The following is an 18,897-nucleotide window of genomic DNA, read 5'->3' as shown; positions in this document are numbered from 1 at the left end:
ACTCCAGACCCTTGTTATCAAAAAGGCTAGATTCAGATTCAGAAGGTCCGGAGCATCTTCCTTCAAATGGAATAAAAATGTTTTTTTGCTGCTTTTTATATGTGATATTTGCGTGCTTGAGGAAGAACATTTAATGAATATCTCACAGCCAGAGGTAAATTTTTAGAAGTAACTTTTAATTCCTTTACTCTTTAAATACGTTTAGCGACTGTAATCTGAACAGCTTTATTAATAAGTTCAAGCTCAGTCAATAATCAATAAAGTTTTTCTATACTATTATTGTTTTTGATTATGTGGTTCGGAACAGCAAAATGTAACAATTACACAATCTAACAGCTAAGAAACTTTTCTCGATATTTGCACATTTATTGCTCGTTCATACAAAGCTGAATTCAGAATTGAGTAAATTCAATTCAACTCCCCTCTTTTTTAAATTGATATTACCACCCGAGGAGAATAAAATAAATTTAATAATTTAAACTGATTGCATGTCAAACCATTATTTGATTTAAGCAAAATATATTTCTTGTTTATCACAGCGGTAGAACCCGTAGGTCAGAAGTAATTTCTCTGAGAACACATTTCGGTAACATGATTAGTTGTACAATAACAATCAAAAGATGAAAAAATAAATCTAACAATTTGCTATGTAAGCCGAATTTCAGAGTCTGCAACTGTGCTTCTCTAAAGTAAAATGTCACCTTTAAGTCTACCATAAAAATGCATCAAAAAATCTAATCTTATCAATTTTTAAGATGAGGATATGATGATTGCTGTAAGAAGCCTTTTAAGTGTACCGAAGGGCATAAAAAAGAAACACTTATCAAGTTTAGATATCAAACATTACTGTTTCTCCGGTTAAAGTTTATTACTCCGAGATTGTTTCCGTGATAGAAAGATTCTGTTTGGTTCGTTTTTGTGACAGAAGGGAAATCTTTTGACCCGTGGTAGAGTAGCCAACTGTGGTGTTCGTGCCATTATCGCTTTCATCAAGACAGCAAACAATTGCCTTTAAATAGGAAATAAATCCCCGACGAAATTGTGTATTAAAAACGTAATAAACAAAGGAATTCACTGCACAGTTTGACTGCGCCAACAACTTGGCAACTATTCGGAATACTTCGATATTGCATTGACTTCTACTGCCGGTAGTTCTGAGAATAGCCAGAACAAGTAAGGGAGAAAAACATAAGAAAAAGATGACGACAATAGTAACTGACAGTTTTAAAATGTTTTTGTTTTGCTTCGCGCGGCGGTTTCGCTGAGTTTGGGTCATGGAATTGCCGGCACCGAGGGGAAATTTTCGGCGGAACAACTTATAAACAATAAATACATACAAAATTATGATCGTTATTAACGGAACACCAAACACCAACAAGAGAATTAAATAAAAATAGATAAATTTGCTGTGGAGTGATGTAGTCTTTGGCCACCTTTGACAGCAGTATAGCTTGTCTTCTACCACGCACAATTTGAAGACTTGAAGATATGGCGCATGAAGACCAAATGCTGTGAGCCAGATAGCCGGAATCACAAACCTGATATAAGACTTCATTGCGTTTGCTTTCAAAGGGAACATCACTGCGTAAAATCTGTCTGCTGTTATAGCGATGAGGCTTTGAACAGAGACAGCACTGGACACATCTTGGAAGAAATACGCGAGTTTACATAGGATCAGTCCGGCTGTGCCGTCAATAAGCCATCGTTCTCTGCCCACCAGCACCTCCACGATCATTCTTGGAACGGCAAAGAAGGGAAGAAGAAGGTCTGATGCAGCCATGTTAACGATAAGGAAATTGGAGGCTGTCCACATGCGAGGGTTCCGGTAGACGATCAGAATGATAAGAGTATTTCCCACCAAAGAGAGGATTAAGATAATGCAATACGCTGTTGTCAGCACGGCTTTTGACACCGTTCCATCGCCAGTAACTGGGCAGACAATTTGAGCATTGGTCATGTTCTCCAAAGAGGAATTTCTTAAAGATGCGTTTATCGCATTCATTTTTGTATCCAGTTTTCTTCAGAGGCGGAATTATGAATTTATGTTTCTCCCTATGTTTTTAGTAGAAATTGAGTATTTCTTGTCACGCCCAAGAGAGAAGCTCCGTTAAGTTCTGCCGCGAAGCGCCAACTGCAACTCCCCTTTCTTAAATTTAATAAAAAAAACATAGAAACGGCCAGCACTATTTGCATTTCGATTAATCCGCCATGAGCACACCCTGTGGGACATCAATTAGTCATCGTGGAAAAGGCTTTTCAATTCTTAACCAAATGGATCTTGTTGTGTTTGAACGTTTGCCCTTACATGGACCCGATGAGAATTCCACAATCAATTGCAATTACAATATGTGAACTCAATTGGCTGAATTAACAGTCTTCTAAACTGTATTAAAATTAGGCCGCCAGTAAAGAATTATCGTTCATCTCGCGATGCAGTTCCTTTAAATTTGGATCACGTGGATCCACGTTGCGCAGAAGTTATTTTAATCGAGAGACAACGATAACACTTAATTGAGATTGCTTGTCACCATGAGGAAAAACTATAACCTTTTTCTGAACCGAGTATCGATGAAACATACCACCTCGATTACTTAGGTTTTGATCTCACAATTCTCATTTGAAATGCCCTTTATCAATTCAAACTAGTTCTTGGTTTGTTTTATCGCTGTCAAAAACAAAGTATATCATCGCTTGCCCTACTCAAAAATTACAACGTAATAGCATGATTTGATAAAATAATGTCATTATTTATTCATATACCATTAGTTTTATTTACAATTTACGCTCGCACATCAAAATAGAAAAGGCCTTTAAATTAAGGCAGATTCGTATCCAAACGTTGGGAATTCAACGGAGTCCGAAAGTATACAACGATAAAAAGCTAATTCTTCATTAGTAGGAGGATGGCCCGAATTAAATAAAAAAAAAAACGATTTATAAACTTCTGGCTAACTTTTACAATTCTACCATCTCTCATCTAAGCTATTTTATTCTATTTTTTGTGAATTCTGTAAGTCACAGCAAAATAAATGTGTTCGAAAATTATAATCTAACATTTTGATATATATTGTTAAATTTCCAAAAATTATATAAATAAAAAAATAGCAACCACGAAAACGCCTGATTCTAGTTTGCTGACTCAAGGCAAAAAATTTACTTTTGTCTCCTCTCAGATCTTATTTCAAAAGAGTGGATGCTTCTCTCATCTGGTGGAGCAATTCATGAAAAATTCGTGCGTGCTTTGCATGTGTATACATATAACGCCTTCATATGTAATATCTAATTTCATGTTTAAACTTCTGGGTAATTCACATTTGGCTTTTTAATTTTTTTTCGATGAAAAAGATTTTACAGTAAAGTGTAAATACACTTCACCAGTCACTTTTGATGCAGAGAAAGCCAGAAAAAAACTTATCGCAGACAATTTTGATCAAACTAAGGTATCAGAAATGTTAATTGAGTGGGCATCTTCCTCTTAACTTTGGTTGCCCCAAACTGAAAGCGTTTCTGAATTCCAGGCTCCCGCCTTCAAGAAGAAGAAACTCTTTATCTTGTGTCTGTTATCGTATCGACCTCCATCCATCCGGGTCCTCTGCACAACCAAAAGTACACATGTTGAGAAACATCTAGTATTCGCCAGATAATCATGCATTGGTCGCACGTTCATCGAGCACAATCCTTGACTACGGTTAGATTTGCATGCTTAAGTCTACATTTGATAAATTTATGAAAATTAAAAAAAAGAGAGATACAGATTGTTTAAGTTGTTCAATTTTCTTTACGAAAATGATGACTCATGATCCAGCACTTTTTATCGAACACTGGCTTCCTTATTATGATTTGAAAATGTGGTTAGATTTGAAGCATTTCCATTTTGCACCAGGGAGAGAAAGGACCAGTGATCAGTATTGTGAACTCTATGCTATATTTGTATTATTAATATATGGTCAGGTAGTCTTGGGGTAAATCTGAGCGATCCTTTTGGTTCTTACTTGATCGAGATTTTTCAATGCGGACTATTTACACGAAAACGATCATAAGCCGTGTATTCGTGTTCGCCACCGAAAGCCGACAAATTTAAAAATAAATAAATTTGGTCCGAGTGACCTATAATACACTGTTTACTAGACTCTCTTTCTTGAGCAGTACTGGGGAACATTGGCCCTCTATCGTTTTTGTACGGACATTAGCACGCTCGGTTCGCACGACCACAACCTCGGGCTACTCAAGCTTACTCAGTACGGCCATCGTGCTCGGTTGGTGAGAGATAAAGTTATGATTCAGGCCATTTCCCAAGTTTTCGTCCTCGAAAACTGATAGCTTCAACGGTTGAAGCCAGGCAACCGTAGAGACGAGGTCATGCATATTTTGCGAAAAGCCGTAGTTACCTACGTGAACTGCCTGCTTGAATTTCAGTTTTCTGAGGGTTTTTGGTTGTCATGGAAACTATAAGCTATCAACTAAAATTTCAAACCTTAAAGGAAGGCAGATTTTTGGTTAATTTCTCTTTTATTTAATAAATATTTTGTACAACTTACAGATATTCCTCTTTATTTACACAGTAATACTCCAAGTGGAATTTTATCCTACTTTTCTCGTTATGAGTTTTATCAAATATCTAGATAGTTTCTTGAATGAATTTAAATGTTTTGCTTATCTCTTATTCTTTATTGCTGCGATCATAATTGTTGAATGGTTAACCGTATCTATCAAGATAAACCAGTGTAACTGAATATCATGGATGTTTTTTGTTGTCATTAGAATATTCTTTGTTCAAAGGTACAATCGATGTAAACCAACTGAACCTTCCACAAGATTAAGGCCGAATTTAAGACATTTTTAATCATTTTACTGAATAACTTTTTTGAAATGTCCTTATTACCTAGACATGCCAATCCTTGAGTCAGCCGTTTCCATGACAACCATCACAGTATCCCGCAAAAAGTTTTAGTTTTGGTTTTGAAAAATGAGAAAAAATTATTCAAGATAAAGGTTTTCTACGACAGTTACACTAGTTTATTTTTGTGTCAGAAATAAATAAGAAAGAAGTCTAAATAGATTCCTCTAAAATTTGTAATCATCATAAGAAAGCATTTATTCAAAATAACTGGGGGATAAAATCTTCTCTGAGCCAAGTCTGCTTATCTAGAAGCTCTAATAATTACACTTATCAGTATTATAGTGTGTCTTATCAAAAAGTTATAATTGTGCTCCATTTAGAAAAACGAAGGTTGTAAAAGACATGTTGACTTTGGAATTAGGCGACTTCCCACCTTTGTCAGACACTAATGTAATGATAACTTTAGAGCTGCATCATATTGAAACTGTACCACAAACGTCAGTCATGGGCACGTTCAAGATAATTCCTGTCTGCGAAATACAGGTCTCTGACATATACATATTTTATGCTTTTCGTTCACTGTATCTTTCAAAAAAAGTAGCGAAGTGAAATCCTTCTGGTGACAAAAGAACCTAAATTGATTTCTTATAAGGCATAAAATGAACCATAGTTGATGTATGGGCGAAACTGATAATTTTGGCTGTTCTTTCTAAATGTTTTACTTTTGAAGCTAAACAATAATTCGCTAAACAGGAGTGAAAAACGTACTCTTAGAGCTCTCCTTTGAATCAGCATATTAGATTGAATTGAACTACAGCTCACAGCTTGGAGTGCCACATATTTTGTTTTCTGTTGTGGTGAATCCTTCACTTTTGTCAATGATTTCTGAACTTAACGATATATTGATGTTTACACAAGACACCTCTAAAAAGGCCTAAGATTCCCGTTACGTCTTGTGTCTGATAGGCGATCTAAGTAGTTCATAATTTGTAGATTTTTTACCCAATATTTTGCGTGCGATAAAGGCCACTGTGGCTGTTCCAACAATTGCCGCTGCCACTCCGCAACCAATGGCAACAGCGAGGGCCGAGATGGATTCAGCACCTTTGGAAGGAATCTGGTGAATCTAAAAAAACATCAAAATCAAGTGGCTTTTAGGAACGTGTCGTAAAGCTGAGAAGCCAACTTAATGCATTCTAACTTCGTTTAGCAGCATCATAACAATTATTAAAATGATTTCACTAGACATGAATAGGTGTAATGAAAACTCGCAGGAGTGGTAACATTTGTTTTAAATAGAATGGATATATAAAGAAGCATAGTGGAAGCAACGAATTTCAATTACATGGACGTGTGATAAAGATTTTTCCAAGATGAAGATGAAAAATCGATAGAGAGACATAATACCTTGATATCCATTTCTGCCTCTTGGTCCATTTTTGTAAACAATACTTCTCCTCCTGAAGTTGAATAAATTTTCCTATCTAAGAATGCCAACGAGAAAATTATCACACAGCTATTACTCTGATGTTGCATAGTCTTTTTAGTTACTTAGATGAATGACTCGTTACAGTCTACACTTGTTGCCAGATTCTTCACATATACAGGACAATTATCTCAGTTTAACAAAGGAAAAAAGTGAGAAACTTAACAACTATGCTGTTCCCTATTTAGGGCCCACGATCAAAACAGGACCGGGAGCATTCAGTTGGACTTGAGTTGTCTTTTGCTTACCTCCATTCGTTTTGTTGCAAAAGCGCCCTTCCCATCCAATCTCACAATAACATTTCGTTGAATTGGTTGAATTATCAAGGCATCTTCCGTTTTGACATGGTGGGTCACACGTAACTGTAAAATATAGGTTAGGAATGTATTATCACCTAGATGCTTTGGAATTTTAAACCTGATGTGACCTTTTGTTTGTCTTGGAACCACTGGTGTGATGAAATTTCTGGATTTCGACTGTTCATCTTTGTTCTCTGTGGCGTTCCCAGTAAATTCCTGACTCTCATACAAGACAAACTACCGTCGAGAAATTTATGATGGGCCATTAATTGTGATAAGTTCCAGTCGCTGATAACATCTTTAAAGAAAAAAAAGGAAAAAAAAGAAAGCATGATGTACTTACGTGTTTTATCGCAGAGGTGCCCAAAATATCCAGGCTCACAGACGCATGTGTCGTTGAAGGAACATTTACCATATTCTCCACAGCCGGGTAAACCACAGAAACCTGATATAAAATTTTGAGGTCTGCATATTAGCCATTCATAAAAGGGTCACGTTAAAGGAAGTTCACATCAAAACAAAGACTATATGATAGTTGGTAATTTGGTATTAGTACTATCAACTAAGTTGATAACATAAATTGGCCACCGTTAAGACTTTCCAAGCTGACGTTGATGATACCAAATTACCTTGTTATACTCTCCCACCAACGCAGCACCACCTTTTCTTTTGAAACTTACCCCCTTTATTTATACGGTAGTTGATTTGTTAAGTCAAGCACTTTGCGAGTCATCTAACAAACGCATGGGAAACCAAGCACAGAGCTGCCATCCTAAGCGCCTAATTTACTTTTAAAACTCTTATGCCGAGCTTGTTAAAAACTGGGTCTTTGCTCTTGTCTTTTTTGACTGTGTCCGTTGTTTTATCTCTTTGTCAATTCGTTATTTAGTTAAGGGGTTCCTTGGCTTTTGTAATGTGCCATGTGTACGTTCTGTCAAGTTTTCCCGACAATTAATGAGGTATCGGGTACTCTGGAACTCTAGGGGCTATTTCTGTAAGAGTATAATTGGCACCCTTGGTACCTGAAGCACCAAGGGGAAAGGACGTCGCATCTTGTTTTCTCGCTCGTTTTTCTTTTGGCCATTACTTTACTTATACTATCAGTTCACCTGTGATAGCAGTGTCATTGCAGTTTGTTCCATCAAATCCTCGGTCACAGGTGCACTTGTCTTTAGCTGTACAAACTCCCGATACGCACGGAGAATCACAAGTGCCTGAGAAACGAAACAAATGAGACTCAAAGAAACTGACGTAAAGCTTCAATAATCGAAAAAGGTTTGTCCAAAATTTCTCCTCCAACAATCTTAGGATATAACTCAGTTAAACGATTTTATTTTTAAAAAAATACCTTTATCCTTAGATCTCTTGCCATTTCTCGTGTTCATGTAGATAATAGTTGGAGAGATATGTTCATCTTCCATGGGGACACTCTGACAAAGTTCATCGCCATAACACTCTACAGAGTGACATGTGTCATTCACCAAGAAAGCAACTTCGCAATTTTTTTCTGCACAACATTTATCGATACAGTCCTCGGCACTTTCAACAATTCCAAGTTCTTTTACTTCTCCAGCTGTCCTCCCTCCCTTTAAGGTGTGTTTGGCCATAATTCTGCTGGGTATGCACATGTCTTTTAAGTTGTGGGCTGTTATATCAAAATAAAAGTACGAAATATTAACCATGGTCGTGTTCTAAATGCATTATCTATGAATACAGACGATTAAGGCTGTACGACTGCAGCAGCATAGAAGACATTGGCCTTACATTCGAAATCCTGGCTTTATTCTGTTTAACGTCGTGCGTATGGCTCTTTTTTTCTTGTTTTGTTTGCATAGCAAATGTTTGTTAACATTAAAATTCAACTGAGCGACTAAGTAGGGCTTGGAGGCTAATTTAAAACAACGTAGTAAACACTGATTTATCGAACCCTTTCGCACAAATTGGTCAAAACCTCTGACAAATGTTTCCGCGCTGTAGGTTCCTTCGTTCTTCAACGAACAAATATGACCACGTTATAAGAAAATTAACTCTTCTAAACAATAACTTATTCAACGCATAATTTCGATTCAAACTGTACCAACAACAAGAATACTTTACTTGAGCATGCCACCCCGACGAGCGCTAGGCTCGTTAGAATGCGTGCGTGCTTTTATTTGGATTTGATTTTGTTTCGCCTCCAGGACTTTAATGACGCACTTAACAATACTTGCGAAACAAAAGGGCGTACATACTGTATTTTGCCATCCCTTGTGTTTTCTTAAACTGTTCCAAATCATCCCCTTTGCCCCCGCCTCGAACCACGTGAGATATCCTTACGCTCTTATTGGCTGCAGTGGATGGCACGGCAGGAATACTTTCGCAAAGTTTTTCACTAAAACAGCTCACTGAATAGCACACGTGACCCGGCATGAAAGCCACGTCACACTTTTGGTCCTGACAACAAGCATCAATACATGTCTGCATGTCCCTTAGGTAACCAAGTTTGGTAAAGTTCCCGGATTTTATTCCACCTCGTAAAGTGACGTCATGTTTTATGTCCAAATGAGTACACGTAGGCAACTTGACGGTGTCCAGGACTTGCGCGTTTTCACCTTTTTGGTCCATGAGGAACATTTGGAAAACTGCGGCGTTGCAAATAAAACCATTAAACTGAATACCTCCTGCCCTCAAAAGCTTATCCTTGATGAAAAACAATTGCTTGAATGACATAGATTACGTTCTTTCCTTGGGAATTAAGTTTTAAATATAAATCAGCAAGAAAGGGGAAAATAGTTTGATACCTCTAAAAACATTTGTCAACAAAATTTGTCACTCCAGACATCAAAGCCAGAATAGAAGTCAGATCTGTAGCATGTTAAGAAAAAGGTTTTTTCTGTTGGATTTATGCCACGAATGGGAACCTGAGAGCCCGCCTGATATTTCGCAAAGCAGCAGGAATTTTCGTACAAAATTCATGCGGGGATTTGAAAACAATGTAAATAACTGACCAACAAAATAATATCCTTCAAAGTTTTCTATCAGAAAAAATAAATTTTTATTCACCTCAAAGCCCCGAATCTTTTGGACAGTATGGACGGTGTCAGACTACCTAGAGCGTGTTAACTAAGTGGTTACAAAGGCACATACCTTGACCTCTAGTAGACTTGAGTAACATCAGATAGAGCGGGCACAAAATATAATGAAGCATTTCGAATCCTCGAATCTGGCAGGTATTGCCCTTGATCCTTCGTTTTTAAATTTCTTGAAACCCTACAAAGCACAAAAGAAAAGAGAGAAGAATAGATTAGTCCGTTAAGAAACACTGAAAATCCTGAGGACTTTAGCATCAGTAGCGGTAAGGTTATGAAGAGCCTGTTTCTGAGGTTAATCGACCCCCGGCAGCGTTTCAAGAGATTGTATTTTGAATTTAGGACCTTGAACGAGCTAAGTTTGTGTCTCTTAAAAGCTTTCAAGAGAGTTAATTGTCGTCTCGTTGATATATTCTTCACGCTAGATGGACTGTCACATTCAAGTGCTACAAGTTGAATAGATGGGTACGTTGTAAGGAGGTGATATATGACAGTGTGCGACTGCGTGCTTGCCGGCACGACAGGAGCTATTTGTTACAAAAAATGTTTTTCTTGTCGTATTCGTATAAATAATTTAACCACTTCATCTACGAAAATACCATAAAGCTGAAGAACAGTAATACTGTTTCAAAGTTTTTAAGCTTGTCATGGCTTATTGAACTTTGTATCTCTATTCTTCCGGATTTCTAGTCTATTTGTGATTTAAACATACGACAACTCTTTGCGTTTCAAATACCGTGACATCAAGTCAATTCATCAAATTGCAAATATAAACAAATTGAAGCGCAGTTAAGGATATGGTCACGCTATGTGATACAAAGCTCTATATAAGAATTTTCCATGTCTCGAGAGTAATTCGAGCCCTTTTAAATCGAAGGTTACTCCCTATTGCTCTACACATGCACCTAAGCAAAGAAACAAAAAAACACTTATTTTGCACGAATGAATACTTGACCCGGTTGATAACCTAGAAAAAGTCAAGGCCATAACCCGTGCAATGATATAACAACAGTTATATACCTAGTAAAATCTAGTTGCAAGTTATTTACGTGGACTAGTACTTATTGAATTCCGATGTCTTGAAAGAACGACCGAACGTCAAAATGATATTATGAAATTGTTGTTGGTTATTTCGTTTCGTCTTCGTGAACCAGACTAATGACGTGATGATACCTACCTACATCTCTATGAACAGAACAAAGTGAAAGCGAATCTAAATTAAGCTTGCTCTCTACCGATCCTTTTGGTTGTCTAAATATATTTTCGGGTATAATTTATTTTGCAACCATTTACGTAGCTCAAAGTAAACACAAACCTAATGCTAGCAATCATTTTGTTGAAGAGGAAGGAATATACACTTAGGGAGTTACAAATATCACATACGTTATTTTCTATTATTTGCTATTTCTTACTTTGAGTGTTTCATCCGAGGCTGATACTAAGAGGACAATCGTTCTGGTTTAGGGCTGACAACAATCAAGACCACAAGACAAGAAGAACCAGTGGTGAAAAGATCGATGACAATTTTTAAACATCATTTTGATCAATAAACGCTGGTTGAGACATATAATAACTCACCTAAAGTCTATGGCAGAAAATCTGTTTCCTCCATCGTCTGTCTGATACAAAATGAAGTTAAAACCTGAACGTTCCAAGAATCATAATTACGTCAACTTGAAATCGAGAAAGGAAGCTATTTCACTCTCATGAATTTTTTATCATAATCCTCTGATTTTACTCGCTAATTACAGAAAAGCCTCACTTTCGAAAATGTTTACCACCGCGAAAAGGGCGGGAAAATCGGATTCATCAGAAGCAACTTGATTTTCATCCCACAGGTCGAAGCGATGACGATTCTAGCTTCGAGGACCAAACTCTCGGTCAGTTTGTACCGGCAGCAGAAAACATATCATATTCAAACAGGTTGGCTTAGTGTTATCCATATAAATCTTACGCTCAGTAAACACAAAACATAAACAAATGAACAACGGAAAAGCTTTGTAATAAGTTACAATTGGTTTAATTTCAACTGCACTCAAAATGACCTGTCTCCTGTGCTAGACTAACTCCCATGAGGGAATCTGTTTGATGTGAGGACACATTCTCCCTTCCTTGTAAAGTTTGTCTGTTTGTGTTATCACGTGGGCGGTATTCGTTTGAATCACTGAAAAGCAGGCAGTCATAGCATAACAGGTGATCTACTTTTCCCAGCAAAGTCTTGTTCATCACCGTGTCCTCCATAAGGACGGAATATTTCACGCACTGTTACACCTAACATGTGGTCCAAAGCGGTGGGGTGTTATCTCAGGGGGTAATATGCCATGGGTAGTCGAAAAAAAATTTAAATTCTCCATAGATATTGAATGACTTTTCAGAAAACTTTTTTGGCTTCGGCCAACTTCAAAATATGTTTCAGAGTTTATGCTAGAGACTTAAAAGTTCGAAATCTTCTCCTGGGTAATCTCCAGTTAAGATTGATCAGGGAAAATCTGATCAGCTACTTGTAAAAGTAATTAACGCAGGCATTACGATATGAATAACTCCCATGTTGAAACCCAGAAAACTGGCACTCGATTTTTTTCTCAATAGTTGGACACACAAAAACAATCATGTTTCAGTGGGATAGTACTATGAATGGCTGCCTGTTCTCAACACGATTATTTTCAGGCTTCTGATGTGACTCTAATTAAGTCAGCAGGTTCTCTAACCAAGACTAGGTCTGGGTAACAAAGGTGGCAAACAATGGCAGAATACATGAAGCTTGTTTCTTGGCAAACCGCTGACTTCACTGAACTCTGAGAAATTTTTCTTGCGCGCTTGCTCCATTTTTTGACCGTCTTAGAAAGGAATATAAAAATCAGGTTTAGGTTATTGAAAACCTGATTAATATCAATCCAAGGTCAGCTTTAATCAATACCGATTCGTCACGTTGCATCTTCAACCTAAGTCGGGTACTTAATTAGTACAAATCTAGTTAGGTCTGATTTAACGTACTTTTGTGCTTCCAGAGTATTTTCTTTTACATCTTCATCTCAAACTACGGTTTTCTCCAAGTTTCTGGACAATGTTTCCAGAAGAGATTCTTAATTTTATGAGAACCTCCTCAAATGAAGGAGCCATTCCCCTGCATTCATGAGAATTTTCTTTTTGATTAGTGTTTAAAAGAAGAGGGATGCTCCTCCAGGAATCGTTTACTTTTCTACAGCAATAAAAGTGAATACTACAGAAAAAAAGCTATTTACTTTGGATTATGATTCCAAAGGAAAACTAACTCTCCGAAAATTGCTTCAAATATACTTGAAACCCGATTATGATTGCGGCCGCCTTGAATCTGATTCAGCAGGTTTTCCACCACACTTGACATCCCACGACTCGAAGCACTTTGCAGCAACGAGAGCGAAACAAAGAAGTGAAATAAAAAAGCCAACGAAGGTGCAGAGTCGGGAGATGAAGGTTGGAAAAGACTGAAGAATAGTGTATGGTCCCCCATTACAGATAGCTTAGTGTGATGCACGCAGCCCAGACCGTCAGAGGTGGTTTATCTTTACAAGTAGTTTTCATTGGTTGAGAAAAATGTACAATTTCTGGATTAAATTTCCGTAAGGAAACTATTCGGTATTAACTTTTTGTGCGCAAAAACTCGCTTGGCTAACAAAGGGAAAAGAAATTGGCGCAATCTTTTCAAAGACGCATTAACAAACGATTAGAATGAAAGAAGATTATCATGCCTCTTTATGGTAGTGTTTGCTATTTTTCCGTAGACTTCGTTCATTGTCGTTTAATACACGACATAAAGCATGGAATAAGATCGAAGTTCACTTACTGTTTTTAGAGCCCTCAGAAATCAAATTCTCCGATTATGCCCATCTCGTCATTTCATTTCATTTACCGTTCACCTGGATCAGTCACAGGCGGCCCAAGCTCCAGCTGTGAGACGATCATCTTTCGTCACTTGGCACCCGTTACTTGGCACCCGTGATTCTTGAACAATTTGTTCATGTCGCGTGACGGTGTGGTCCCCGAGGAGGCTCAATTTGCAAAGGAGGCAGGGTTACCAGCTGGATTTCAACGGTCGTGTGTCGTGGCGAATGTGAACGGGGGTCGTTAGAAACGTCTAAACTGGAAATTTTGGAAGCAAACTTCGGCTTAGCGTAAGTTTCACGGGGAGGATTGAGTTGGTAATGAATTGAAATGAAACTGCGATATATGTGCTTAGATTCTGCGTTGGATTTGTGGCCGCCTGGTCATTTTGAGCTTGGATGTTTCGCTTCTCGGATCGGGCGTTCACAAATAGAGTGTGCAGCCTTGGGCTTCCCATATGGTTAGTAAACCTAGAATTAGATAACTCGCTCAAATGGCTTCTTTTCAACATAGTAAGCGTTCAGATAACAAGCGACGCACTGTGGAAGTAAGGTAAGGTATTTTTATTGGGAATTTGACTGCATTTTTTTAATCCCTTAGAGCGGTCGTAAATATTCATACAAACGCCATGACTTTTATTTCGCAAGATGATCATTTCACAGCTGGAGCTTAGGCCGCCTGTGGATCAGTAAGCTTCGATCATACCATTTTTAATCATTATTTATTCTCCACCTATAAAAATAGCTTCGTTTGATATCTGCTTGTACATTTAATCGTTAATAAAGGAACGATTAGGAATATGTTAAGCCACACAACAGCCTTGAGAAGCCGAAAATATCTTTCAAGATACATAGATTTAAAATACTTCAAATGGAATAGTAGCACGTGGTCTTCTTGTTGCAAGAATTTTGGGGTTAGACAAATACCAAAAAACCCCACAGGTTTCACTAACGGGAAGGGGGATCCAGACTCCTCAGAGAGTTGGTGGATAACGAGATTTGTCCCATGGCCAAAAGCCGGTTTCAGTCCGGTATAAAACAGGAAATCCTCGTTGGAAAACCTTGTCTGCTCTTGGAGCCTTTCAAATTTTAAATTTGACCATTACTGGAATAATCTATTCATAAAAAGTCGCTGTATCTACGTTGTTGTGTCGTAGAATTACAAAGAGAAAAAGAGATGCGATTTATCTTTCACATTAACTGTTAAAGCTTCTACAAATCACGATTTGTATCCCAAAGTAATTCTTGGCATAAATGTAAAGTCAGCTGGATGTTTTTTTGGCCAGTAAAAATTACGCGCAGTAAGTAAATGTTGAGAGTTGCGCGCTATTTCTAGAATGAAACTAACTTATTGAGGAGCTTATACAAATCAATATACTTTAAATACGCTTTACAAAAATATATTTGTTGCGAAAAACAATTCTTTTCCCACTTTGACACTAACGTCTCTTTACAGGAGCACAATCAAGGCCCGCAAATTTCATTACCTGAGAGCAAAATGACTAGATGTTTTCCAGCCAAGAATATGGCTCAAAAGTAAATGCTCTTTCCCGCGGTGCGCAGTATAGATTTACCGTTTTTAACAAAACTTTTCGTATTGAATACATCAGGTCAAAGCGATAGATGGTTTTCTTTTTGCGCCTTCCGGTAACCATTTGTGTTTGGAGAAGGTCCGTGCTAAAGCTCCTGTTAGGCCCTAATAATCTCTTTAAAAGCCGTTCTGACCAGACTGGGACCATGTGGTCCCACAAAAAACATTGATGAAAGCTGGTTTACGGCAAAATCGTCCAAATAAATGTCACCTGACAGCAGGTCGGTCTTCCGGGAAATCATGGATTTTCCATTTTCTTTCTTATAGCACCTGTGGCCAGCTTTGCAAATGAAATCTACTCAGGATTGCGTTTCCTACCGGCCAGAAATTGCAGTAAACTAGGTAAAGATTCTGATGACTGTAGTCCTTTGAGCTCGAGAAAAAGGTCAGTATTTTTTCTCCCTCAGCTTGAAGTTTCCGCTTTGTTGTTGTCAATCAAACGTCTTGTCATCACAATTACGCCAGCCACACCTACTGCAACAGCCACCGTCCCGCAACCAATTGCTACCACCATGTCGATTATGTCAGAAGAACGCTTAGTTCGTTTGGTTTTGCCAGTCTAAAAATACATACAGAAACTTTAGTTTTTGTATTCACGTAAATAGAATCACAATGTGTATTGAACGAAGACTGAACGAAAATTTCGCTTTTTTATGACGCATTACAATGCAGGTTTTGTGAAGATACATAAAAGCTATGGACGAAATGTGTGCTCTGAAAAACGTTCTCTTGGATTTCCTCTGTTTGAGCCTTTCGTTAAGCGTCGAAAATGCGAGATTTTCATTAACCATAAGCAATAAAGCCAGTTAAAATTAGCCTACAAGTCCCATAGGTACTCCTTTATATGAACAAACAATGTAGGCAAGGTGCGCCTTATATCGCTTGGAACTGGTTCGGCCTCTAGTGATTTGCGGTTCACTGAGCCTTCGATGCTTGCAGGAAATTTTGAATTATATTCGTGGTTTTTGTAATTTGTTGATATTGTTGGTGATTTAAAGCTGGACTCTGGAGGAGGATAATATTTATGGTGGTTACATGTGTATTCAGGTAAATTTTGCGATCAACATAATTCCTTGTTTCAAAAATTTTTATTCCGAAGACCAACAATGAAATATCCAAACATTTTACCGATTACAGTCTGAACCGCTTGTTTATAAGAAGCCTTTAAAGCACTGCTGTCAATGACCCCACCCCATTGAGACCCTCGTATAACAATAATTTATGTAGACACAATCATCTAACCTACCCCAAAAGCTGTCACTGTGGTCATGTCGTCATCTGGGTTTTCAACAATGAAAGGTTCCGTGGTTTCAATCCCAGAAGCTTTTTCTTGAAGGTTTTCTTCAAGGGCAGGTTCCCCCTTACCCTCTCCTGTGTTTAACAACAAATTTGGTGTCATTTGTTGTGAAGTATTCAGTTAATAAGTCATGATTTTAGTGATTTTTTTATATCTAGCATTTAGTTAAGATTAAAATTCACAGTCCGAAGTCACTTGAGTCTAATTATCATGATGACATTTCTAATTTTGACTGTCTTGTTCAACTACAATTAGTTTGTCTCCCCACCTTGCCTTAGATCCGCACTTAGGTTGTCCTCTTTGCCTTTACATTCAACGAGTGGTTGTGTGATTAAGCATTAAGTTCGTTAGTTTTCATACGTAAGATTGCCGTGGAAATGTTTGGGTTATTTTTCTGACATCAAATGTTTAATCTTCCATGCTTACCGATGGTGAATATGAAAGCAAGTATCACAGAGCTCAGAATCAGAGATTAAGAGTCAATCAGTTGTTTAGAAAAAGAGTAAGAGTCATAGTCAGCCAGAGAATATCAAAGAGAAAATCCGCTGTTAGTAGATGAACAGCTATTAGAGACTGAAAAGGTCAGGTCTAGACCTCGGTGCTATGAGTGGTGCTGGCGCCCTGTAGTTTGTTTCTCCCTAACCATAGTGTAACACATTTTTAAACAGTTTTGATTAGATATTTTGGACCAAGTCTGGTCGGTCAATTGGCCAGGTATGGGCTTGTTTAACGCAATAACGCATACTATACTTATAACGGTGATGCTATCATCGGCATTACTATCATCATTATAATATCGTCATCATCATCATCATCGCTACTTTATCTTGTTACTTGTAAAGCTAATTCATCTTTTTTTGGAAAGTGTTTGAATTGATGAAAACCTTCTTACCTTTAGCCTCTTTTAGTTTTGTTCTTGAGACCATTGAAAGCATCGTGTCAAATTTGGGATTATCAGACTTCTTGAGGTCACATGAGTCAAAATTGTGACACTTGACTAAATAACAATTTTTGTTGACCATAAAAGCAACGTCGCATCTCTTCGATCCACAACAGTGTTTTACGCATCCGTCCATCTCTTTAATTCCAACCATCTTGTAGTACTTCCCAGCCTTGGCGCCCTTACTGAGGGTCACATTGTAATTCACTGAACTTTTCCTACATGGTGTCTTGTCAGATGAGATCAATTCGAGTTTTGCGTCTAAAACTAACATGGAAAATCAATGCAGCTATGTGTGGGTCAACATACATAACCTAACACCATAACGCACTTTCTAACAGATATGTGATGAAAAGAATGATCGATTGATGGATTAAAACTTGATTCAAAAAAACTGAAATTCAAGAAACGTATCGCTGTTGGTAAGGAGAATCAAAATTTACCTCTTCTCTCATATGTCTAATAATCTAGGTTAGCCATCATTTTCATGGCACATTAAAAACATTATCTCCAGCATAAGTAAAATATTAGGTTTGTTTATCATTAAGAAGTAATTGTAGTAGAGAAAGACTCTAAAAAATAATGGTGTTGAGAAAGGCTACCAAAAGAGACAATTCACAGATGTATCACTGAGGCATAACCTTTATCTCCATTGCGAAGAGAAAACAACGCACAATAATTTGTCTTATCTCACCTACTATACTGCATAGCGAAAGCAGAAATAATAACACAAGATTTAAAGCGCACTCCATATCTTCGATTTTTTCCCACCTATTGTTCAGAAAAAGAAGAAAACGATTAAAACAATTTAAAAAAACTTCACAAACAGCACACCAGATTGGTCAGCCATGTTCTGCGGACAGCAATTAGTACAGTCTCTATCTTTCCGATTGCCAACTCTCCCTAGTCTCTTCATTCGTCTCGTTGATTTAGCTCATAGCTGGCTACAAGGCCGGTAAAACCTGTTTCTTGTTAAACTGTATTAACAATATTATTTCCACCTAGTAAGTGTGAGTTGGAAAGAGAATTTCTCCACGGTTAATTTCAAAAGGACCCAATAGATGCCATTCAAATTATCCTCAACATAGTGATCCCATCTTATTTTCAATCATGCCTTTCTTTCTCGAAAATGTACAACTGTCCCTAAATGCGACCGATGATTTGTAGTTGTAGACTGGGTCATCACATTGAAAAACGAAATGAACTTATAATTTCTTTCAGTACATCAACCCATTTTAGACATTCCATCGCGAAAATTCCGACTTTCGTGCGGTGATGAGAGGTACGCTGTCTTTCTGACGGTTTGCACATTGGTGTTCGGATCAGTAGGGCCCCTACTGAAACATCGTTTTATGTTCCACATGGGCACTATTCCTAACTTCACAGTCCTTTAGATAGGTACCAGTAAACTTCCAGGAAACCTTGAAAGTTGTGGGAAGGAAGGAGGGTGGTACCTTGGGTGACCTACTGTTATGGCCACGACGAGTAAGTTCTACGCCACACTTGCTAAACCGGG

The 18,897-nt window shown here is 37.8% G+C and overlaps 3 protein-coding genes across 6 annotated transcripts in view; all 3 read right to left on the bottom strand.

The window, feature by feature from the left end:
• Window positions 1–155: 155 nt before the first annotated feature.
• On the bottom strand, window positions 156–2,145 carry LOC113673419 (RYamide receptor). Its single transcript, XM_027189819.2, has one exon. The coding sequence runs from the start codon at window positions 2,000–2,002 to the stop codon at window positions 869–871; it is 1,134 nt and encodes a 377-aa protein (XP_027045620.2). The 5' UTR covers window positions 2,003–2,145; the 3' UTR covers window positions 156–868.
• A 581-nt stretch (window positions 2,146–2,726) lies between these two features.
• Window positions 2,727–11,610, bottom strand: LOC113673418 (uncharacterized). 4 transcript variants are annotated; one of them, XM_027189816.2, is made up of 10 exons: window positions 11,272–11,604; window positions 9,752–9,874; window positions 8,857–9,246; window positions 7,974–8,270; window positions 7,735–7,839; window positions 6,969–7,070; window positions 6,575–6,688; window positions 6,248–6,324; window positions 5,843–5,966; window positions 2,727–3,592 (listed from the first exon to the last, which is right to left on the bottom strand). In XM_027189816.2, exons 2-10 carry the CDS (start codon window positions 9,810–9,812, stop codon window positions 3,561–3,563), a joined length of 1,302 nt encoding a protein of 433 aa, XP_027045617.2. In that variant the 5' UTR covers window positions 9,813–9,874; window positions 11,272–11,604; the 3' UTR covers window positions 2,727–3,560. The 4 variants fall into 4 exon arrangements, with proteins under 4 accessions (XP_027045617.2, XP_027045616.2, XP_027045615.2 ...); XM_027189815.2 differs by lacking the exon at window positions 2,727–3,592 and adding an exon at window positions 11,106–11,159 and having other exon boundaries at window positions 4,491–5,966; window positions 11,272–11,341; XM_027189814.2 differs by lacking the exon at window positions 2,727–3,592 and having other exon boundaries at window positions 4,491–5,966; window positions 11,272–11,610.
• A 2,486-nt stretch (window positions 11,611–14,096) lies between these two features.
• The window catches only part of LOC113673424 (uncharacterized), a 5,703-nt gene continuing 902 nt past the window's right edge, over window positions 14,097–18,897 (bottom strand). The window contains exons 2-5 of the mRNA XM_027189823.2: window positions 18,076–18,152; window positions 17,334–17,648; window positions 16,391–16,515; window positions 14,097–15,703 (exon numbers count right to left, since the gene is read on the bottom strand). Coding sequence (XP_027045624.2) covers window positions 15,548–15,703; window positions 16,391–16,515; window positions 17,334–17,648; window positions 18,076–18,133 — 654 coding nt within the window. The 5' untranslated portion in view covers window positions 18,134–18,152 and the 3' untranslated portion in view covers window positions 14,097–15,547. The remainder of the gene's footprint in view (window positions 15,704–16,390; window positions 16,516–17,333; window positions 17,649–18,075; window positions 18,153–18,897) is intronic.

The sequence above is a fragment of the Pocillopora damicornis genome, chromosome 2 (assembly GCF_964200805.1).
Source record: "Pocillopora damicornis chromosome 2, jaPocDami1.2, whole genome shotgun sequence".
NCBI lineage: Eukaryota > Metazoa > Cnidaria > Anthozoa > Scleractinia > Pocilloporidae > Pocillopora > Pocillopora damicornis.
This window is presented reverse-complemented; position numbering and strand designations above follow the sequence as displayed.

Coding starts and splice junctions, on each gene's coding strand:
- LOC113673418 (XM_027189814.2), bottom strand. CDS start 9,812: ATGCTTCATTATATTTTGTGCCCGCTCTATCTGATGTTACTCAAGTCT. Junction 8,271..8,856: donor ACAAGGGATGGCAAAATACA/GTATGTACGCCC, acceptor TTGATATAACAG/CCCACAACTTAAAAGACATG. Junction 7,840..7,973: donor CAAGAGATCTAAGGATAAAG/GTATTTTTTTAA, acceptor TTCGTTTCTCAG/GCACTTGTGATTCTCCGTGC.
- LOC113673419 (XM_027189819.2), bottom strand. CDS start 2,002: ATGAATGCGATAAACGCATCTTTAAGAAATTCCTCTTTGGAGAACATG.